This window comes from Myxocyprinus asiaticus, chromosome 9, assembly GCF_019703515.2.
Source record: "Myxocyprinus asiaticus isolate MX2 ecotype Aquarium Trade chromosome 9, UBuf_Myxa_2, whole genome shotgun sequence".
Lineage (NCBI taxonomy): Eukaryota > Metazoa > Chordata > Actinopteri > Cypriniformes > Catostomidae > Myxocyprinus > Myxocyprinus asiaticus.
The window spans coordinates 15,251,306-15,275,871 of record NC_059352.1 but is presented as its reverse complement, the minus strand read 5'-3'; the positions used below and the strand labels follow the sequence as shown (position 1 = coordinate 15,275,871).

The following is a 24,566-nucleotide window of genomic DNA, read 5'->3' as shown; positions in this document are numbered from 1 at the left end:
AAAAATGGTAACATTTACTGCTAGATTAAATAATCCTTCTTAAAAAATAAAATAAAAAAATAGTTAAATACAATTTGTACATTCAATTTTAACCAGTTTACCAAATGTACAGCCTATAAATAAAACTAAATTAAAATTATTGTGATGAGAGAATGTTTTTCAATTAAACGTATTTTAGGATATCTGGAAACAAGTCGTTGAATAAAGATGCTAAGGATGTCAAGGAGAGGGACAAATGTGCTCTATGAGTGATTTGAAAATTATTTCTGAAGGTAACCAATGTTTCTCTGCGATTTCTATCCTCAAAATAAATAAAATAAACAAAAATATTATAAACAATCGTTATACGTCTTCATATGACGTCAGTGGTAAAACCGAGCTCACCGTTGCTGAAGTTTGACGTCAAGTTCAAAGTACCTGGATCGCCGCGTGGTGTCGTGTGTCGAGTAGGATAGATGAAACTACAACGAACATGCAAACAGTTTAACTATGCAAATTCAAATTGAGACCAATGCAAAGGACTACCAGTAATTTCGGTCAATCTCTAGAAAACTCGCGTGCCTTCATCTATGTTGGCAAACAGATCACTTCATTTAAGAGACGACGCTGCGAGACCTTGACCAAGAAATCACAGAAAGCCTTACAAAGATGTATCGTGCTTTTTGGGACACAGTATTTCTTCTCACCGGTGAGTATATTTATTTATTTAGTTCATGTTACTTTCAGCTGCACCTGTATTATTGACATTTTTTAAAATGTAAATACTAGCCTACATTAAGTAGTGATGCACCATGCCAAATATTGGGAGAAATTTCAGAAGCTTTTAGAATATACAGACTCAAAATATCATATCAATATCAGGGTTGAGCTCATACATTGCATTTTGAAAGTGGGTTGGGTAAGAGTGTTTAAAAGAATAGTTGTATAAATGATATGTAGTTGATTTGCAAGGCATTTTTCATGTATCATTGTTAAATCGTCTTGATTAGGCAGTACTCTTTAATAGTGAAGAACTGGGAACCCATCATATAATTTAACTACTTCTTTGTTTTACTGCTTTTCAACCTTATCAAATGTATCTCACCGTGAATCAAACAATATTAGCATGTCAGTGTTATTAGGGCTATTTATGTATTTATTTATTTGTATGTGTAAGTATCAAGCAGGGTACAATACAAACGATGTATTAGTTTGCTGTCCTCCTTTGTCCAACAGCTTCTTTGGCTCAGTGGTCTTGCTCTGCTGTCATTAACAAGGTTAACAGAGCTTAGTTTAAATATAGAGCCATTCTTCAGCCTCCATCCTTTATTGCTTTGTCCTAACAATGAAGGCACGTTCTTGTTCTCTGTTTCAGAGAGGGAAAGTCATTCAGGTTTCATCAAAGAATTAAAACCAAGGTTCACGTTTCAAAGGGTAGTTTTTCCAAAGCTGTTGTAAAGCCACAGGGTTTGACCAAGCAGTTTCCTAGGTTTGTTGTACTCTTTTTGGGAAGATGGCAGCCAGTGATTTGTTTGCAAGCCTTTTTCCATAACCTGTATCCTTTGAATGATTAATCTTTTTGTAGTGGTATTGTCACTTCACATAGATAGTAAGCAAGTCATAAAATACAGTTTAAAACTGCTTGATGCGTCGGAGTAACTGATTACATGTACAGCGAGCAACTCATTGAGAACTTTATTAGGAACACTATGGTCCTTATAAAGTGTCCGACGTGGTGCTCTGCTGTTATAGCCCATCCGCCTCAAGGTTTGATGTGTTGTGCTTTCTGAGATGCTATTCTGCTCACTACAATTGTACAGAGTAGTTATATGAGTTACCATAGCCTTTCTGTCAGCACAAATCAGTCTGGCCATTCTCCATTGACAGAATTGACCAAATGAGGGCCAGTTGCGTTCCCACTGTCACTTCCGGGGCTTCATTGTGCCTCGTCTGGGCTTCCTCTGGGCCTACTGCCAAGCGCCCTGGCCCGCCGATTACCCTTGTGCCAAAGAAGGCCAACTGGGGATTGAGACGGGGTCAAATTCAAAGCTGGAGTTTTGATGAGTCAGGTCAGATGTTTTAGCACCAAAATACTCATTCCCCAGTTTTTCATATCTAGCTACCAGCTTACATCAACAGATCAACGGAGAATGGAGAATCTTCAGTACTGATCAGTTGACAAAACCAGGGCTCTTCAGAATATTTGGGCTGATGAAAATGAGCAATGTCATATTGACAGCATCTACCAAAACAAAGACACGATTAAGTAAATTGATGGCGAAAATGGCTAGTCATGTATCCAGCGCACACAGCGCTACAGGTACAGGGTTTGTTCACCTCAAAATGTAAATTCTGTCATAATTTACAGTAGCCTGAGTCATAAATAACTTTTATTGAATGGTAAAAAGATGCAAAGACAGACATACAGGTTTTGAACAACAAGAGGGTGAATAAATTATGGCAGAATTTATATTTTTGAGTGAACTATGAACTTTAATACAATGTTGCTTTAAGGAACAATTAACCCAATTTGTATTACACTGCCTGGCAAAAAATAAATAAATAAATAAATAAATCACAGTTTGGTTTTAAATAAGCAGATACTTAAGAGCCTATGAGTGGATCATTATTGCAGTGATTAATATGTTTCAGCTGGCAACAAATCTTTTACCCCTAACTGATTCAGTATGTAGCTTCTCATTTCTTAAATAACCATGTCGGAAGACATATCGTGTGGTCGTGGAAAAGATGTTACTGTGTTTCAGAAGGGACAAATTATTGGCCTGCATCAAGCAAAGAAAACTATATGGAGATTGCTGAAATCACCGGATTTGGGTTAAGAACTGTCCAACGCATAATTTTTATATTTATTAATTTTCTTCCCTTTTCTCCCCAATTTGGCATGCCCAGTTCCCAATACGCTCTAGGTCCTCATGGTGGCATAGTGACTCGCCTCAATCCGGGTGGCGGAGGACGAATCTCAGTTGCCTCTGCGTCTGAGACATTCAATCCCCGCATCTTATCACGTGGCTTGTTGAGCGCATTAGTGCGGAGACCTAGTGCATGTGGAGGCTCACGCTATTCTCCGCAGCATACACGCACAACTTGCCATGTGCCCCACTGAGAGCGAGAACCACATTATAGCAACCATGAGGAGGTTAACCCATGTGACCCTACCCATCCTAGCAACCGGGCCAATTGGTTGCTTAGGAGACCTGGCTGGAGTCACTCAGCACACCCTGGATTCGAACTTGCGACTCCAGGTGTGGTAGTCAGCGTCTTTACTTGCTGAGCTACCCAGGCCCCCTGTCCAACACATTATTAAAACCTGGAAGGATAGTGGTTAACCATCAGTTTCACGGAAGAAATGTGGTTGGACAAAAATCTTGAATGATCATGATCGGAGATCATTAAAATGCTTTGTGAAGTCTCATCATAAAAAATCAACAGTAGAACTCACGGCTATGTTTAATAGTGAAAGTAAGAGCATTCCCACACACACAATGCGACGAGAACTTACAGGATTGGGACTAAACATCTGTGTGGCCACAAGAAAGCCACTTGTTAGCAGGGTTGGGAGGGTTACTTTTGAAATGTATTCCACTACAGATTACAGAATACATGCTGTGAAATTTAATTTGTAACGTATTTTGTTAGATTACTCAAGGTCAGTAACGTATTCTAAATAATTTGGATTACTTCTTCAGCACTGGTAGATTTTTTTCACTTGTTTTGACTATAAAAACTCTGCCAGTACAGTAAGACAAAATACACATGTTAAAAATACATTCTCTGAAAAACCTAAATATCTTATGCATCAATCAAATTGTTCTTGTTTTAATGATTTTTAGATAATTTAACAGGAAAACAATACAAAAATTATTATCAAGAATAAGATTTTTGCCCTAATATCAAAGGTCTTACTAGAAAAAAAAAAAAAATTATGATCCAACGTGAATTTTCTTGATAAAAAAATATGATCGTGCCTGGTAATGTGCATGTAAAATGGCTAGAAATAGCATTTTAGGTTTATATCTATTTCTTCTGCTCCAAACTTACTTCAGACTTACTTCTCTGTCTGCTTGTATGAATGTAACTCATCATATATTTTCACCGCTGTTCAAATACACTTTGGATCACATCATTTATATGTATACAGGTTTCCATCTGAAAGGACTAAATATCAAATGAAACAAATGACAATAAAATGCAAAGTAATCTCTTCAGTAATCAAAATACTTTTTGAATGTAACTGTATTCTAATTACCAATGATTTAAATTGTAACTGTAGTGGAATACAGTTACTTATATTTTGTATTTTAAATACGTATTCCCATTACTTGTATTTCGTTACTCCCCAACCCTGCTTGTTAATGAGGCTTATTGGAAAAAAACAACTTAAGTTTGCTAGGGAGCATAAAGGTGGAGCAATGTAAAAAGGTCATGTGATCTGATGAGTCCAGATTAACCCTGTTCCAAAGTGATGCACCCGTCATGCATAGTGCCCACTGTACAAGCCTCTGGAGGCAGTGTTATGATCTGGGGTTGCTTCAGTTGGTCAGGTCTAGGCTTAGCAATGTTATGCAGTGATAAAATGAAGTCAGCTGACTACCTGAATGTACTGAATGACCAGGTTATCCCTCAATGGAATTTTTCTTCCCTGAAGGCACAGGCATATTCCAGGACGACAATGCCAAGATTCATCGGGCTCAAATTGTGAGAGTGGTTCAGGGAGCATGAGGAATCATTTTCACACATGAATTGGCCACCACAGAGTCCTGACCTTAACCCCCCTGAAAGACTTTGGGATGTGCTGGAGAAGACTTTACAGAGTGGTTCGACTCTCCCGTCATCAATACAAGATCTCGGCCAAAAATGAATGCAACTCTGGACAGAAATAAATGTTGTGATGTTGCATAAGTTTGTTGAAACAATGCCAGGACGAATGCGTGCCATAATCAAAGCTAAAGGCGGTCCAGTGTAATATTAGAGTATGCAACTTTTTATTTTTTGGCCAGGCAGTGTATAAAATCACTAGAAATAAAATGTATTTGCTATTTGAACATTAACACACAAGGTAAGTCAGGTTTTGGGGTGGCTCAAGGATGTCCAAAGATGATTTAGTTTTGTGCTATATAATGCTTTTTATTGTGAGTGTAGAAAACAAATATTCCAGGACAAAAAGTTTAAAAAAGCATCCCCTTTTTCAGACAGAAAGTGTTTAATTTGCACAGTTTTGTTATGTTGTTAGTTGAGCTCCCTACAAGATTTTTCTATCAGGCAGACGGTCAGCTTGTTGGATGCCTGTGTTTTAAACGTTAACCTGGCCTAACAGGATGCATACAACGACTAGAGCATAATTGCAAGCAGAAAAGTATGTCTGAGGATTTTTTTTTTCTATGCTGCAATGCAATAAAATTTAGTCTTGGTAAGTTACCAAGGATTTTCATAAGGCTTTGTGTGAGCACTCAGAATCAGAAGGTGCCTTGAGGTTCTGGACTCTTTTAATAGCACAACAATAGCCATTTTTCTTAAGCACAATCAATGGTTTTCAGGTGTTTAAAGAGAATGTAGGCCTATATGGAATGATCTTTTGTTATAAAACTGTTTATTCCGATCCTTTGGGTTGATTGGACAAGGGGCATTCCAAGAGTGCTGATATTTCTTATTACAGCAGTGGAATGTTTCACTGTTTGTATCACTCTGCTTGTCTTTGTTCGTGACATTCCAGACCATCTGGAATGATTCTGAAATGGTTCTGCCTTGCCATTATCTGTAAATGTAAGAGTGAATTTGCACTCCTCCAATAGCATCTCACATTTGTTTGTGGAGGTTGTGATTGAAATCCGCATCACAAATCCCCTTTAATTTATCTTAACCCAAGCACTCCCTGTAACAGCTCTACAAATAGTCTGAAGGTCAGAAGTTACAAACTCCCACTCTTGTTCCATGACATTTTAATTGATCTCTGAACAAGTTGGCTTTCAGTAGCTATTTCTCATTTGTCTGTGCTGTATGCCACTCAAGTCTTTTGTTTTCTAGTGTGTGATGCTGTTGCTCCACTGTTTTCTCTTTGCTATAATGGTTATGAGTCTGTCAATTTGTCACTTTTCTGGATCCTCATTTTCACATTTGGGTAAGGTGTTCATAATTTTTGAATTTACTGTAAGTGTGTAGCAGTGATATTTGGATAGTTTCGTACACCTCATCATAATGTTATTCTATTTTGATCTGTTTACAGGGTTCCTGCTGTCATGGGAGCCCTGGAAATATTCAGGTTTTAAAAAATTGTGTTTTCCAGGCCTAAAAATGACAAAACTCTCAATTTTAAAATACAACCCCAACTCCTACAAACTAATTTTTCTAGTTATGCTCTGCTCTAAAATATTTCAGGGGATATATATTGCTCTTGTGTGGAGTAAAACTTGCTCACAAGCCATATGATGTCTGATTTATAAGCAAATTTTAAGCTGGTTTTATTCAGTGAATCAGTCAAAAGGGTTCATAAATAGGTTTGTATTATTCATTAGCGAATCGGTCTGAATCAAAATGGCTTTACTATGTACTACTTTTACAATGTTGTGTCTTATAACAAAAAGTGTGGGAACCCTGTGTTACACACACTGGAGTGTCATTGTAGTTTGCTGATGAATATGTTTTTGAATATTTACCTGTTGTTTTTTTATTTGTAGGCTCCCTTTTTACTTATGGGCAGGTCCAAGAAAATTCTAGCTCAACGACAACCATTGCAATCACCACCACAACAACTACCACCAGCAGCACAACAACCACCACCAGCACAACCACAACAACAACTACTACACGGGTCAAAAGTATGCTCTGTCTACTCTTTTCTTTTATGCTCTGCTTACTTTGGGTTACATAGGTCTAAAATGCTATGTATGTGCCTGAATAAAAAGGCACGCAACGCAAGCACGACGCGAGGCACACCCATGTTCGCAAGAGACAGACAAACTATTGACGCGAGTGCATGCTGCCAAGATGACAAAAGCGTGATGCACCCGTGTCAGTAAAAGACAGACGAGCACACGGCAGGTAATGCAACCGAAACCGTGCACTCACACAAAGACAGACAGCGAAACACAAGACAGACATGGGACGATAATGCCACGGTCCTTGACAGAGCAGAACTCAATGTTCTTCTTTGTTTTATTAGTTATGTGTTTAAAATAGTACTTATTTTTTTGTATTATACTTAGTCTAAACATTTCCCAGTATTTTTCTGTGTGTTTTCTGTACAATCGTTTGTGGAGATTGCGACACCTTTACTAAATATTTCCCCCTACAACATTATTTTATTTTGGTATAATCTGTCTCTGACACACGGCACAGAAATACAATACGAACTATGATTGATCATTTTACATGTCAATAAGACAGCTCTTCCTGTCTCATTGGGTGGTTCATGGCTATTACAGTTCTGCCCTTTATCCAAAAGAAAAATCCTTTGGGAGAGTACCCCTATAATTGGTGCATTTCAGTTTGCTTTGGATGAAAACTGTTGTATGATGAATAATAATGATGAAGTCAGAAGTTTACATACACTTAAGTTGAAGTCATTAAAACTCATTTTCTAACCACTCCACAGATTTAATATTAGCAAACTATAGTTTTGGCAAGTCGTTTAGGACATCTACTTTGTGCATGACACAAGTAATTTTTCCAACAATTGTTTACAGACAGATTGTTTCACTTTTAATTGACTATATCACAATTCCAGTGGGTCAGAAGTTTACATACACGAAGTTAACTGTGCTTTTAAGCAGCTTGGAAAATTCCAGAAAATGATGTCAAGCCTTTAGACAATTAACCAATTAGATTCTGATAGGAGGTGTACTGAATTGGAGGTGTCCTGTGGATGTATTTCAAGGTCTACCTTCAAACTCAGTGCCTCTTTGCTTGACGTCATGGGAAAATCAAAAGAAATCAGCCAAGACCTCTGGAAAAGAAATTGCTGACCTCCACAAGTCTGGTTCATCCTTGGAAGCAATTTCCAAATGCCTGAAGGTACCACGTTCATCTGTACAAACAATAGTATGCAAGTATAAACACCTTGGGACTACACATTCTGTCTCCTAGAGATGCACGTAATTTGGTGCAAAAAGTGCAAATCAATCCCAGAACAACAGCAAAGGACCTTGTGAAGATGCTGGAGGAAACAGGTAGACAAGTATCTATATCCACAGTAAAACGAGTCCTATATCGACATAACCTGAAAGGCTGCTCAGCAAGGAAGAAGCCACTTCTCCAAAACCACCATAAAAAAGCCAGACTACAGTTTGCAAGTGCACATGGGGACAAAGATCTTACTTTTTGAAGAAATGTCCTCTGGTCTATTGAAACAAAAATTTAACTGTTTGGCTGTAATGACCATTGTTATGTTTGGAGGAAAAAGGGTGAGGCTTGCAAGCCGAAGAACACCATCCCAACCGTAAAACATGGGGTGGCAGCATTATGTTGTGGTCCACGTCACAAAATAGATGGCATCATGAGGAAGGAAAATTATGTGGATATATTGAAGTAACATCTCAAGACATCACAAATGGGTAAATGGGTCTTCCAAATGGACAATGACCCCAAGCAAAGTTGTGGCAAAATGGCGTAAGGATAACAAAGTCAAGGTATTGGAGTGGCCATTATAAAGCCCTGACCTCAATCCGATAGAAAATTTGTGGGCAGAACTGAGAAAGCATGTGCGAGCAAGGAGGTCTACAAAACTGACTCAGGTACACCAGTTCGGTCTGGAGGAATGGGCCAAAATTCCAGCAACTTATTGTGAGAAGCTTGTGGAAGGCTACCCAAAACGTTTGACCCAAGTTAAACAATTTAAAGGCAATGCTACCAAATACTAACAAGTGTATGTAAACTTCTGACCCACTGGGAATTTGATGAAATAAATAAAAGCTGAAATAAATAATTCTCTCTACTATTATTCTGACATTTCACATTCTTAAAGTAGTGCTCCTAACTGACCTAAGACAGGGAATGTTTTGTACGATTAAATGTCGGGAATTGTGAAAAACTGAGTTTAAATGTATTTGGCTAAGGTGTATGTAAACTTCAGTCTTCAACTGTAAATACCTTCTGTAGACAAAGAGAGTCCAGCAATTTAATGAAAGTCCCTCAGATCTTGTCCATCCTAAGAAAGGAGAATCCAGTCTGAAACGCAATTGTCCTCGTGTTCCGCCACCGGACAGCAATTCCGAATAAACTTCCTGTCGCCTTTGAAGGAATGCAATGTGAAGGTTGTACAAAGAAACATTCATCTTTAACAATGCTATAAAAGTAGATAGCAGGCACAACAACGTCGCTACAACATGGGCCGCCATCTGGATTGTTTTGGGTTGAATGGACACATGACTGTGTCACATGACAACAAATACGTCATCAGTTTCAGATATCTCTGCTTTCCCTGTCCACACTACAATGTGAAGATGGCATTTTCAAATGTATCTGCTTGGGAGAGCACTTTCGATAAGCTTTGTTTTCGCTGGACAAAAACGCTGTCTCAGTGTGGACTGAAAGCCAAAACATAGCGAAATTACATTTTTTCAAACAAAAACTTATGTGTGGATGTGGCCTAATTTTAATTTGTAACCTGGCTGAGAACATTCTTTTAAAGGTTTTTTTTTTTTTTTAACATTCATTTTTCTTTCTTCCAGTGACTTCCATCATACAATCCCAGTTCCGAAAAAGTTGGGACATTATGAAAATTGCTAATAAATGCAAAAAGGAGTTATTTGTAAATTATATTCACCCTTTGCTATATTGAAAGCACTACAACTAAACATATGATGTTTTACCTTGTGAATGTCATTGTTTTGTGTAATGTACAGTAATTTCAAATCAGATGATTGCAACACATTCCAAAAACGTTGGGACAGTCGAGTGTTTACCACTGTGAAACATCAATATTTTTTCTAATAACACTTAAGCATTTAGGCACTGAAGACACAAGTTTGTTAAGTTTAAGAAGTGGAATTTTCCCCCATTCATCCATTATGCAGGTCTTCAGCTGCACAATTGTACGGGGTCTTCATTGCCATATTGTGCGCTTCATAATGCACCACACACTCTCAAGTGGAGATGGTCAGGACTGCAGGCAGGTCAATCTATCACCCGCACTCTCTGCTTATTCAGCCAGTATGTGGTTTGAAGTTGTCCTGCTGAAAATGCCGGGACGTCCCTGGAAAAGACCGTGCTGGATGGCAGTATGTGCTGCTCCAAAATTTGTACATATCTGTCTGCATTAAAGTGACCTCACAGATGTGCGAGTTACCTATGCCATGGGCACTGACACACCCCCTACCCAGACAGACACTGGCTTTTGGACCTGATGCTGATAACAACTTGGATGGTCCTTTTCCACTTTGGCCTGGAGAAAACGACGGCTGTGTTTTTTAAATGTGGACTCATCGGCCAAAAAACACTTCCACTGTTCTACTTTCTATCTAAGATGAGACCGAGCCAGGAGAAGTTGGCAGTGCTTCTGGACAGTATTGATGTAGGGCTTCTGCTTTGCATAGTAAAGTCTTAACTTGCATCTGTGGATGCAGTGGTGAATGGTGTTGGCTAACAAAGGTTTACTAAAGTTATCCCAAGCCCATGTTCATGATATCCATTACAGATGAATGATGTTTTTTCAGACAGTGATGTCTGAGGGATCAGAGATCACACGCGTTCATAAGTGGTTTTCGTTTTGCCCTTTACGCACTGAGATTTGACCAGATTCATTGAGTCTTTTAACTATATTATGCACTGTAGAGGGTGAAATGCCCAAAATCCTTCCAATTTGTCTTTGGGGAACATTGTTCTCAAAGTGCTGGATTACTTGCTGAAGCATCTGTTGGCAAATTGACAAGTCTCGAATGATCCTTGCTCTTGAAGAACTAGGCTGTTTTTGGAGGCTCCTTATACGATTGCCTCGCCTGTTTCACATTTCCTGTTTCACATTTCCTGTTTCACATCGCCTTATTTCAACTCATCAAATTGTTATTAGTCTTAAAATGCCCGTCTCAAAAAACAAATACATAAAACAAACGATGAAATTCACAAGGTAAAGCATCATATAATGTGTAGTTGTAGTGTTTTCAATTTAGCAAAGTGTGAATATAATTTACAAATCACTACTTTTTGTTTTTATTAGCATTTTTCATAACGTCCCAACTTTTTCGGAGTTGGGGTTGTATTTTACAAATTGGTTCTAGCTTTAAGGGCGGGAAAATTTGTCAAAGTTAATTTGAAGTATGCTTCTTGTTTGTTTTAAAGTGAGGTCAGTGATTAATGTAGGTCATCCTGTAGGCTGTTTACAAATTTGAGATATCAAGTGAGGGCATAAATGTTCATTAATATGTATTTTAAATAAGATATTGAAAATAACACTTGCAAATCCTTAAAAATGGCATAGATTTGTAATTTTCTGTTTATGGGTGTTAGCCAGAGTATACACCATATTTAATTTGACGTGACTATAAGCAAAATTGTCTTAAGTTTTCAAGTCACATCTAAATTTCACAACCTATTTTTCTCAATCAACACCAGGGAAATTCTTTGGAAAAATGTTTAATGTTTCGTCGATCGACACCAGGGTATACACCAGTACAACGTGTTGAACTGACTGTATCCCTCACTGCCTTGTCATTTGTTTTAAATTAAATATGGCTTCTATCCTGACTAACATCATAAATAAAACATTGCATTTTAAATAAGATATTGTCATTGATTTCAGCAATAAACTCTGTCTCTCTCTATTTGTGGTTGAAGAATTTATAGCAGCCGCTTTCCACTCTCACTTTGATGACTGTCCCGACTCCCACAGCCAATTCTGCTTCCACGGCACATGCCGCTTTCTCATCCTGGAAGAGACACCTGCGTGTGTGTGAGTACAAAAACCTGAGATTCAAAGACTTAAGAATATAGAGTGTGATTACATGTGCTCCTTATGTGACTGGAACCTGTTTTGCTCTAGAAAGATTCAAGAGGCTAGGTTAGTTTATCTGTCGAAGGTGAAGTGTACAGTTTCTGCAGCACTAGCAAAAATAATAACTGTCTTCAAATTTGTTTCCCTAACACTCTCCCCATTTTCCATTGGTTGGCAAACAAAGAATCCCACACCAAACTCACACACACTGGTTGAGCCCATGTTGCTATGTCAGTCTGTCCGGGATGCTCAAACAAACAAACATCGAAACATTGATGATAAAATCGTAAGAATTACATCACCTTTAAGCATTTTATATCAGAACAATTTAAATATAAGAGAAATATAGCAGTACTTCCACATCAGTGGAGTTGATAGAAAATGCTCATTTGACATTTGCTATTTTAGATGAAGGAAAACGTAATATCTTGAGCAAAACCAAATCATTCATGTCACGTGTAAAGCACATGTCATCAAATAATGTCACTTTAGTAAGTGTAATGTTTCAGTTTTAGCGGTTTTGTAATGTCACAGTTTTAAATTCTGCCATATTTTATTATAGTATCTATAGTGAAAATCAATGTACTTGTAAATAATGTTGCATTTATAATTTTTTTTTCAAACTGAGTTATTGCTATTTTCTATTTTCAATAGAATTTATGTTATTGAGTTTAGTTAAAAAACTAAAAACTAATATTTTAATATATTTACTTGCACTCTTTTCCTTGTCCGTTTATAATCTGATCTTAAGTCTAAGGCTACATCCACTCTAATACGTTTAAAGTTCAAAACTGTTTTCCGTTGCCCAACATCATAGTTTTTGAAAGAGTGTGGTACTAGAGAGTGTTATCCAAAGTCTCTGTTTTCGGTGGAGGAAAATGCTGTTCAATCGAGAATGTATTAGTGTGGACTTGGCTTAAGGCTGTGTTTAAACTACATGTTTTTTTCCTTTTTATTTTTTTATCCTTAAAACAATCTGCTTGTACTGTTATTTCCAAGTGATCAAATCAGATGTGTTCAACAATGTAATAATTTTGTGGCATATGCACATCAGTAGAGCTGAGACATAATAAGCAATAAAGGATTGCTGCTTTATAGTGCTGCCGTCCCTGCCAGCATCACTATGGCAATTTGCATTTATTTTTATTTTTTTATTGCTCATATAAAATAATAAGATTTGAATTGGTGCTACCAGTTTGAACAACTGACTCACTTGGATAAATTGTTGCTGGAGGCTGTTTCGTTGAGCTGTCCTTGCAGTTTTGTTATTTTCTAAATTGCTTTTCTGTGGATAAATTTGACACAATAGCTGAATTCAAATCTGATTTGGTCAGTGTCTGAGCTGGTATGAGTTTTCCTTTAGTGAGGAGACTTATAAAATTTTATGTCCACATCCATATATAGTAGTTTACCTCAAAATATAAAATTTGTATGAAAATGACAATAATACTGGTAGATTCTTCATTTTCAAATGAAATGCTTTTACTAAAATGCTCTTCTATCTGGTAAATATTGAATATTCAAAGAAGGGATAGTTCACCAAAAAACTTATGTTGTTCCAAACCCATATGAATTTCTTTCTTTCTGTGGAACACAAAAGTAAATGTTAGGCAGAATGACAGGCTCATACTCATTCACTTTCATTGTAAGGATAAAATATGCAATGAAAGGAAATGGTGACTAATGCTGTCGATTTGCTTAACATTTCTTTTTGTGTTTGATGAAAGGAAGTCATATTGTTTTGAAACAACATGAGGGTGAGTAAATGATGACGACAATTTTCATTTTTTGGTGAGCTATGCCTTTAAGCAAACTTGTCTTTTTCATTGCTTATGGTAATACTGGGTTTTCAAATATAAAACTCCCTTTTCAATTATAATAAGTGGCACATATATGTGTGTAGGTGTCACCCTGGCTTTGTGGGTATGCGCTGCGAACATGCAGACCTTTTGGCAGTGGTGGCATCTAACCACAGGCAGCAGACTGTGGCCACCATGCTGGTGCTGTGTGTGGTGGGCAGTGTTCTAATCATGCTGCTCTGCACTCTTCTAAAGTGAGTCTATTCTTCATTCAGTCATCTTATTTAAAATAAAACGCATTTAAAGAGTCGTAATTTTTATTTTTATTTTTTTTTACTTATAATTGACGTATTTCCACAAAGCATGAAGTTACATGTTTATTTCATTCTTTCTAATTATTCACTGTCTTTATTGATTAACATGATAGTTCACCTGAAAATGAAAATTATGTCATCATTTACTCACCCTCATGTTGTTCCAAACCTGTATGACTTCCTTTCTGCCATGGCACACAACAGATGTTAGGCAGAATGTTAGACCTAGTCACTTTCATTGCATCTTTTTTTCTATACAATAAAAATGAATGGTGACTGAGGTTGCCTAACATCTCCTTTTCGTATTCCACAGAAGAAAGTTGTACTGGTTTGGAGTAGCATGAGGGTGAATAAATGATGACAGAATTTTCATTTTTGGGTGAACTATCCCTTTAACTTTGCACTAGACACTTTCTATGAAAGGTCATTTTTGTTATGGATGGAGAAATAGGTAATGTATTAACTTTACATATTGTCTTTCTAGTTGTTGGTGGAAGCGGGGTGGTTTTGGGCGAGGTAACCCTATTGCGTGTTGGTCGGAGAAGCCTAGAAATATTCTGACGAGTGGAACGTCCTGCTGTCACTCAGAAACAGGTATTTTGGTGCTATATTTTCCTTTTTTCACAACTTTTTGCTGAGATGGAGGTTGATGTGTTAAGTGTCATGCGGTGACTAATTATGATAATCAATGGGGGTGCCTACATAGTGAGACCAGCATATGTGCGATGACATTAACTTTTAACGGCCTATGAGTTGTCTTTGCTCAAGGGTTTAAGCTTTTAGTTTAGCCATCTGTTGTCACTCTGTCCTAAGACCTTCCTTGAACAAGAGGCTAATGGGAATGTAGAAAGTGGGAACTTCAATTGGTTATGGTTATTCATAAAAATGTGTCCGTGATTTTCCCTGTATCCTGACTATAATGAACACAATCGATTCTAGCACACTATAACTAACACAGTTCTGCAAACAAAGTCAAAGATTTGTATCCATTTATTTTTGGAACAGCAATGGATAAGTCTTGTGTGTGTGTGTGTGTGTGTGTGTGTGTGTGTGTGTGTGTAGAGAGAGAGAGAGAGAGAGAGGTTAATGAGGAAATTTTTTAGGTTGCAAACTAGTAATTACGAGGGTATTATACTATAAATGTGGTTTATGAGGATTCCTCTAGTGTCCCTGTAATTCAGACGGCTTAAAAACCATAAAAAAAACCATAAAAAAATAAAATATATATATATATATGTATTATGTAAAAATGCCAAAAGGTTTCTATGATGGTTAGGGGATAGAATATTTAGTTTGTACAGTATGAAAATCATTATGTCTATAGAGAGTCCTAAATGATAATTTATTTTAGTTAGTTTTGAAGCAATACAGGACAGTTTGTTTAAATTAGATTGTTTTTATTTACGTTTATGAGGTTATATTTTTTTATTTCATTTCCATTTTAGTTTGTTCATTATAATAACCTTGCTAAAGATTTAATATTATTATTTTCTTTATTATTATTAGTCACCAAACTATGAATGTATGGGAATTATGTAGTGACCAAAAATGTTAAACAATTCAAAACTATCTTTTAAACTATATTTTAAAAGAATTTTTGAGGTTCAATACAAGTGAGTCTATTCTTCATTCAGTCATCTTATTTAAAATAAAACGCATTTAAAGAGTCGTAATTTTTTTTTTTTTTTACTTATAATTGACGTATTTCCACAAAGCATGAAGTTACATGTTTATTTCATTCTTTCTAATTATTCACTGTCTTTATTGATTAACATGATAGTTTACCTGAAAATGAAAATTATGTCATCATTTACTCACCCTAATGTTGTTCCAAACCTGTATGACTTCCTTTCTGCCATGGCACACAACAGATGTTAGGCAGAATGTTAGACCTAGTCACTTTCATTGCATCTTTTTTTCTATACAATAAAAATGAATGGTGACTGAGGTTGCCTAACATCTCCTTTCATATTCCACAGAAGAAAGTTGTACTGGTTTGGGTTTTAAAATATAGTTTAAAAGATAGTTTTGAATTGTTTAACATTTTTGGTCACTACATAATTCCCATACATTCATAGTTTGGTGACTTTAATAATAATAAAGAAAATAATAATATTAAATCTTTAGCAAGGTTATTATAATGAACAAACTAAAACGGAAATGAAATAAAAAAAAAAAAAAAACCTCATAAACGTAAATAAAAACAATCTAATTTAAACAAACTGTCCTGTTAAGCTTAATCAACATCATTTGTGGCATAATGTTGATTACCACAAAAATATATATAGATATTTGAAAAAAAGAAGCAAAAATCTGGGTTACAGTGAGGCAGTTAAAATGAAAGTGAATGGGGATAATCTGTTAACATTAAAATACCAAATCGTTTACTGTAAAGACGCTGACTACCACCCCTGGAGTTGCGAGTTCGAATCCAGGGCGTGTTGAGTGACTCCAGCCAGGTCTCCTAAGCAACCAAATTGGCCCGGTTGCTAGGGAGGGTAGAGTCACATGAGGTAACCTCCTCGTGGTTGCTATAATGTGGTTCACTCTCGGTGGGATGTGTGGTGAGTTGTGCGCGGATGCCGCGGAGAATAGCCTGAAGCCTCCACATGTGCTACGTCTCCGCAGTAACGTGCTCAACAAGCCACGTGATAAGATGTGCAGATTGACGGTTTCAGACGTGGAGGCAACTGAGATTTGTCCTCCGCCACCCAGATTGTCACTACGCCACCAAGAGGACTTGGAGCGCATTGGGAATTGGGCATTCCAAATTGGGTAGAAAAAGGGGAGGAAAAAAACAAAACAAAAAAACAACAAATCGCTTACTAACCTTTTCTGTGTAAATTTATGTCCAATTTTACAACTTCATTGCCATGACGACGTAATGCCATAAACCCTAAAACGACCATAAAAACGATTTTTTTTGCCTTTAAACCCTCCTAAAATTGCCTTATTCACTTCCATGTTAGGGCCTTACTGTAACCTAGATTTTTGTAGGGGGTTTTTAAAGAAAGGAGGGATGAAATAATTTTTTGTGTTTTGAGACGTTATGAGCAGTTCTGTTCACTTAGACTAATGTTATCAGATGTGTTATCGCCATCAAATTATGCTTTTCTCGTTTCAAGTGACTTTAATAATCGATTGCCTCAATTCTGATTCACAGTCTCCACAGTTTTCAATCAAATTACTGTGTAAATTAACAATTTCTTTTACAAAAAATGTCAGATAAATATGCTTTAAAATGTCACTCGTCATTTCAGCCCATGTAAGAACGTTATCAATTTTGAGAGTATTTAGCCAAAAATTGCACCGTTCACGGCAATCTCCCATTCATTCCTATGGGGAGTTCTGCGAAGCGAGTAACGGTATCCAAGGGGGGCGGAGCTTAGCAAAGGTTCAATTTATATTTGTCTATAAAACTAATTTCAAGGCATTAGCCTTTAGATCAAAAAGCTCTTTAGATCAAAAGGATTTTAAGAGCATTAGAATCTTAAATTTAGGTAAGTGTGTCCAAACATTTGACTGTTTATTTTCATGATATTGTGCATACACTGTATATGTTCCATCTCTTAGTGGGAAGATTATGCGTCATTGCTGAAGGAACTGAATATCCACAGACTTACTAATGGAATTAGAAATGGAATTTTTGGAATTTTTTCCAGACAAATACCCTGTCATGACTACCAGTCTGGTCACAGTGTCTCTTATTGACAGAGTATTGCAAACCTTTAATTAGATTGGTCAACAGGACTTTTCACATATTTTGTCAGCATTGTCAGGCTTTTCTAATTGTTAGGTAGAACTGTGGCAGTGTTTCCATGGTAACATTTAAACACATTTGCATGTCATCAGGTTTAAATAAAGCACTGTGTTGTGTTTGTCTGAAAGATTCCTCACATATGTATATTTTTGTCAATTTTCTCTTCCACTTCCATCATGTTTTCTTCTCATCTCATCAGAAAATGTTCCCTACGCACAAGGTACCATTTTATCTCAGTGAAGTGCACCAAGTGTAGTAGTTTGGTGAAGCCCTTCTATTTTTCCTCCTACACTCTCTTATGTAGAATTATGTGGAAGTCTCTGCATTGTTTGCAATTACTTAATCCTTTTTTCTATTTTTTTGTCCTTTCACATGCAGTGGTTTGACACATGTTTTCTGGAGCTTACACGGATACTCTCTCATTTGTTTCCTGAGACCTAAAAATCTTCCACCTTAACGCTGGACTACACCTTGGCAGCATTCCTTGGCACAGCTGGTAAGCGCAACACATATAGAGAGCATTTCGATGTGGGCAATGGGAGAACCCAACCAAAAGTGGAACTTTTATGTTCAGACAGACTTGTCATTCCAAAAAGTGTTTTTTTTTTTTTTTTGAACCACAACATCAATGACAAGAACTAAAAAAAGATGGAACTCCAAAACTCAGAACTCTGAAAGAAGAACTCAGTATAAGCATGGAACTCGACTACACAACACAACAACATGGTTGTGCCATTTTACTCCTAATGGAAGTGGTTCAACGGACTACAGCATGTGAATTCATTCAGGATCCAGTGATGTAGAAACAGGCCCATTTGAAAAAGAAAAGGCCTGGAATGGCTGATCTTGAAGTGAAAATATCAGAGAGAATTCAGGTTTTAAAGAAAACAGTCTTACTAACAGAGTTTGAACCTACTCTAAAGATAAAGCTCAACATATCCTTCAAGATGTATAAGACACCTCAAAATTCTCCCATTTTTGTCTTTTTAATATATCATAATTATAAAAAAAACAAAACACTTAAAATATGCCATTAATGGGATGTGAAACTCACTAAAAGTAGTTCAAGAGAAATTTTAACAGGAATATATTAATCACATTATTTATCACGTTATGGATAAACAATGGGAGATTATTCCAAGACTTTTGTTAAAATTATTGTCTTTAATGTAATTTGAGTATTTAGGTCAGCCATGTAGCATGCCTTTGCCAGTTTCTTTTAACTTGATCTCCTTATAATAACGATAAAGAATTGTGATTTTCAGAGATTAACAGCAAACGACAGAGACTATGGATGGCTTTCAGGGACAAGTAATATCCTTTCTATAACACTTTTACCTGAATGGAATTCAGTTTATATATATATTTTTTTTTATCCATTATGACATGGAACTTGTTAAGTTATGCAAATACTCACAAATCCCACAAAAGCTTCATGCACAAAGTGTTTAATCACAGCAGATGGCATTGTTGTAAGGTTTATATCATTGTAACCTGTAAATGATTTGTAAATGGAGCCTCTGTATGTGCACTATATACTGTATAGTAGCACACATATGCAACACGTGATTATAATATAATCCACATCTGCATCTACATATTCACAATAGAAAGATTAGATGCAAACATGTTTGATCACAAATTAATTCACATATTTCACTGTGCACCTTTTGAATACACATGCAAAACACTGTTAATACAATCACATTTAAATATGTAATGTGCAATAATAGACTTTCAATGAGCAAATGCTTGCACAGGCATGGCATGCTATTTATATGTAGATTATTTGCATAAAGATCCTTATAAAGCGCATGTTTAATCACTCATGGTTCTTGAGGAATTAAACACTTCACAGTACTTTTAAAGCGCGTGATTCACTATTATCAAAATGACACCGTGCACGTAATGTTTCACGGCCTAGGGGCACGCATGCCCATACAGAGGCTCAAATATGTTGTACAATTACAAGCGATCATAATGGATATTATATTCAATTTGATGCATATTATCCTTATCAACTTACAAAGTATTATTCAAGATATAAGAAAGCTTTTACACTGAATACTTTTTAAATGTATTAAGTTTATTCTTGTTGTCTTATCTGTCCCCAAGGTTTTTGTCAATTATCTCGTGTTATAAAGCAAAAGACGTTTGACCCCTTTGGAAGGTTTTTCCCAGAATAGGGTCAAAGATATTTATAAATCATTACTATTTGTACATTCTTTAACAACTGCAGAGTTGTTAAATGAGATGTTAGTTCCAGAAGAAAATATGCCACTCAAATCAAAACACTTTTTAGAAGCTGACATATGACTGGTCAAGGAGAGGAAATGTAAATAATATTTCAGTCTTCTTAGATTTGGCCATGATCTAGTATCAGAGCATGCAGCCAAGTGTTAAAGTTTGATCACTGTATGTAGTTTCATAAGAATTTTATGGAATAATCCCAAAAGCCCCAGTAGGTGAAAGGGAATTCATCCAAGAGACTAATCAAAGAAATAACTTCGATGGTTGGTTAGCATGGGCAACATCCATGAGTTATATTCTATGTGATTTAAACTGAAAGGCTGTCTGAAAGCACAGATTGAAATGTATTTTTCAGTGTTTTCTATCATTATTTATCTATATGGCTGATCCTGGTAAGCCACGTGATAATTTATTTAAACATCTACATTTGATGCTTGATATAATAAAAAAAAGGATTGTACATTAATGTGAATAAACAATGACTAAGAAAGAAAGTGTTCACGGGATACTTCACCCAAAAAATATAAAATTCTGTCATCATTTACTCACCCTCATGTTGTTCCAAAACCTTATGAATTATTTCGTGGAACGCAAAAAGATATGTTAGGCAAAATGTTAGCCTCAGTCACCATTCACTTTCATTGAATGGAAAAAACATGCTAAACATCTTTGTGTTCCACGGAAGAAAGTAATATGGGTTTAGCACAACATGAGGCTGAGTAAATGATGACAGAATTTAAAGTTTTGTGAAAAAGATAAGGTGCATAATTGAGTGTTATAATTAATTTTGATCAAATAGTGAAATGTGTAATATAATATAATAATGCACTAACTTTTTTTGTTGTCTAGAAGACTTTGGTTGTTTTGATAAAATAGGCATTGGATATTTTGGACTGAGCAGTCTTTGAACATACAGTCATTGCAAAATTTCCAGACATAGAATTGCAATCATCCGTGATGATGATGTCATACTCATAGACTAACAGATGTATTGTACTTTACACCATAGATGATGCTCAGTGTTGCATCTCTTGCGTTGTTCCAACTGAATTCCATTTAATTGTGGTCATCCTAGTTAGCTGTTTATTCACTGACAAAACAGTGGACTGACGTCTTTCTCTTTAAAATACGGTCTTGTTAAACACTTGTTTGATGTTGGAGAAAAAAAGGCTTTGTAAATAGTGTGTGGTAATTGTTTTGATTGTATATAGAGAATGAGGTGTTCTCTTGACTGTCACTGATTATCAGTCAAGCATGAAATGATATTGCAATTGTGAATTATGTGAATATTATTCCGACATGGCTGTCACGTGCTTGACTGAATGACATTTTGAGTGTTCTTTAATTTTGCATATTTTTTTTCCAAATAACACTAAGTGCTGCAAATTTTGGAGTGGGCATATTTGTTCTTATTTTGATAATTTCTCATTTCATCAAACCTTTTAGGTTTTTTGACCAGCTTGGTAATTCATTCATGTAGGGGAGAATGGGGTATTAATCTCTAATGACCATCTATTTAGAAGGGGCCCATAGTATATCGAGGGCCTGTGATTGAGAGGTGCACATGAGAAAAGTGATACACATCTTTTTAATGTTAGAGGGGTAGTTAACCCCCAAAATGTTAAATTCTCTCATTTACACATCCCAAACTTGTGACGTTCTTTTTTCTGCGAAACACAAAGTTATTTTCAAGAATTTATGAGTTGTTCTTGTCCATACAGAGTTAGTCAATGAGGTCCAAAACTTTCAAGCTCCAAAAAGAACATGAAGGCAGCATTAAAGTAATCCATACGACTCTTTTGGTTTAATCCATGCCTTCAGAAGCGATACGATCCCTTTGGAAGAAAACAGACCAAAATGTATGTCCTTTTCCACAATCCTGGTGTAATTTGGTGACCGTGGTATCTTTTAAAAGTATGCCAAAACACCTCAACTGGCAACTCTATCAATTTAACTTGCATCTGCATTTTAACTTGTGTCCAGCTGGGTGTGAAAACTGCGAACCTGGCAACACTGTGTCTGGTTTGTATACAGCACTCTGCGCATTTGTCAAGCTGGTGGAAGTGTGTGAATAAGTTTTGGACCCCATTGACTTACACTGGATGGACAAATAAACTCATAAATTCTTGAAAATATCTTCGTTTGCGTCCCGCTGAAGGAAGTCATACGAGTTTGGTATGGCATTGAGGTGAGAAAATTATAAGAATTTTCATTTTTGTTGGAACCATTCCTTTTAAAACGTTTTGTTTTTTTGTTTTTTGCACTTAAAAGTACAATTTCTACATATATATTACACAATGTTGAAAATTGTTTCACTTCATCCAAATATTTTTAATATTTAACCTTGTATGGCTGGTTTAAAAAAAATTGATTAATGTGCAGCAAAATAAGACTTTGGAATAAGTTTTTATATTGTAAATGTAAGATGTCCATGTATTCACCCACTGATTCAACTTACCCCTAATATGGGCAAGTTGTGCCACTGGACTTGAAGTTCTAATTCTTTGGTCATATGTTATTGGTGCTTTCTTCTAATTTCAGTTGATTGCAGACATCATGCAACATGTTCTCTTTGCATACTAGATTGACCTCTTTCTAATTACTCCTTGCCTAGAAGACAATTAAAGTATAGAGTGTCACAGCTTACCCCACTCACCCGCATATGAAGCACATTCTCTTCCTCCTCGCCAAGTTACTGTATATTGCTTTCTTTTTAACCTCACCATCCATTTAAATCCTTCATCCTCTGAATATTTTAAGAGGGTCAACTGGAAATACAAACATAAAAGCAGAAAACCTTGGGCACAGCTGAACAAAGAGCCTGCCACCAGAGTGCATTGTTTTGCTAAGGGAAAAGCTCAGCTCCTTTTATTTATTTACTCACTATTTTATTTATTTATTTGTTTGGCTAAACCTTTTGTGAGATGGATGGGAAGGCAGGCCCCTAGAGATCAGCGTGGAGAGGAGCTAAGCTTGTGCATGAGCACATGATGCAAAGTGCATGCGTGACGGACTTTGTGCGAGTATTTTTTTCGACTTGTTAGTGGTAATTTGTCTGTGTATTTGTGCTTATACTCTGTTTTCTGCTTCAGTTGCTCCTGTTTTATTTTCTCCATTTATTTTTTTGATTGAATGGTTTTTGTGTAAATTATTTTGCTAATTTATTTTGCAAAGAATCTTATGTTTGTCTTTTCCCCCCTTTAATTTATACTGATTTGATCTTTATTTCTCTTACTCCCTCTTTACATCTAACCTCGATGCTCGCTCCCTTTCTTCCCCTGCCACGTTCCTCTGTTGATGGTTTTGCCAATCCTATTTAGGTTTTCAATTGGATTGCAGCACAGCCCCTGATAGCCGACTGGCTTAGCCTCTAAAGCCAGCTTTGATTTAAGCGCTCTGCCGAGGGAACTCCCTTAAGATGCCCAATAAGCTGATAGAGAAGGGAAATTGAAACACAAAAGAAGAGGATAAATTCCAGTTTTAGGGTACATGAACATCTCATGGAGAAACACCCAGAGAATGGACACTCTGTACCACATGGAGAAGTACACCTGTCTATGCGCAGGTGCTTGGCCACATTTTAGTATCTTCTGATATTAAAACAAATTTTGCTGTAATTGAAGGACTGGAGAAATGGTTCTTGTTTTAAATTTTGCCATCTGATTTTTTTGGCCCAGTTTGTAGTTCTTTCATTGTCTGAGCAAAGCTGATATCTGTGCTGGAGCAGATGGGGAGGAATAAGAGTATTTGGGTATTAGGGTTAAGTGATCTGTCCCTCTTTACCGTCCACCTTGTGCCCAGCAGCCTCCCCCATCAGTATTGGAACACTCCTATCAGCACTCTACAGAAACTGTTGGGTTTTGTTTCTGTTGTCCTTAATATCTATAATATTATTTTCTGAACTGTATCACATTTTTTTCAAATTCATTTTGCTAATGAAGTAGAAGAGAAAAAAAGTAAATGATGAAAAAGCTTTTGTTTTGGAGTATTCAGTGAATGTTGACTTGAATAATAATAATACAAATTATAATTGGTACTCATTAGTGGTTATGGCAATTAACTCACAATATCCCTTAGTCTACAGCTCCATCTGCTGCCCAGGGAGAATTAATCTATAGAAATAAAACAAGTAGTTGCAAATCAGGCTGCATGCTGGAAACAAAACTTTAGGGGACTGCATCCTGGTACAAAAGGAAATTGTGAAATATTAAAGGAATCACTTCATTATTATTTTTGAATAGCTCTATTTATTTTGTAATGTAATCTCAATTTATATTTCTTATTTCATGTTTTTACATTTATCTTTGGCCTTATTTATTTGCAATTATTATTTTTAAATTACAATCTTTATTTATTGATTATTTTATGGAAGTATTTTAATGACAGATGTCTTTTAAAAAAAAAAGCATGCAGAATTGCACTAATTGAAAAGTAAACACATTGCTTGCATTTTTTGGGGATGCAATTTCATATTTTTGTATATTTAAGATGTGTATATTTGAATTGAAAACATTTCGCACAAA

The 24,566-nt window shown here is 36.2% G+C and overlaps 1 protein-coding gene and 1 pseudogene across 1 annotated transcript; both read left to right on the top strand.

Moving 5' to 3' along the window:
• Positions 1 to 24,566, top strand: part of LOC127446102 (sodium- and chloride-dependent GABA transporter 2-like) — a 498,776-nt pseudogene that overhangs the window by 325,935 nt on the left and 148,275 nt on the right.
• On the top strand, positions 450 to 24,555 carry LOC127446110 (protransforming growth factor alpha-like). The gene is made up of 6 exons (XM_051706776.1): positions 450 to 688; positions 6,672 to 6,812; positions 11,764 to 11,878; positions 13,824 to 13,973; positions 14,518 to 14,627; positions 18,172 to 24,555. Exons 1-6 carry the CDS (start codon positions 649 to 651, stop codon positions 18,177 to 18,179), a joined length of 564 nt encoding a protein of 187 aa, XP_051562736.1. The 5' UTR covers positions 450 to 648; the 3' UTR covers positions 18,180 to 24,555.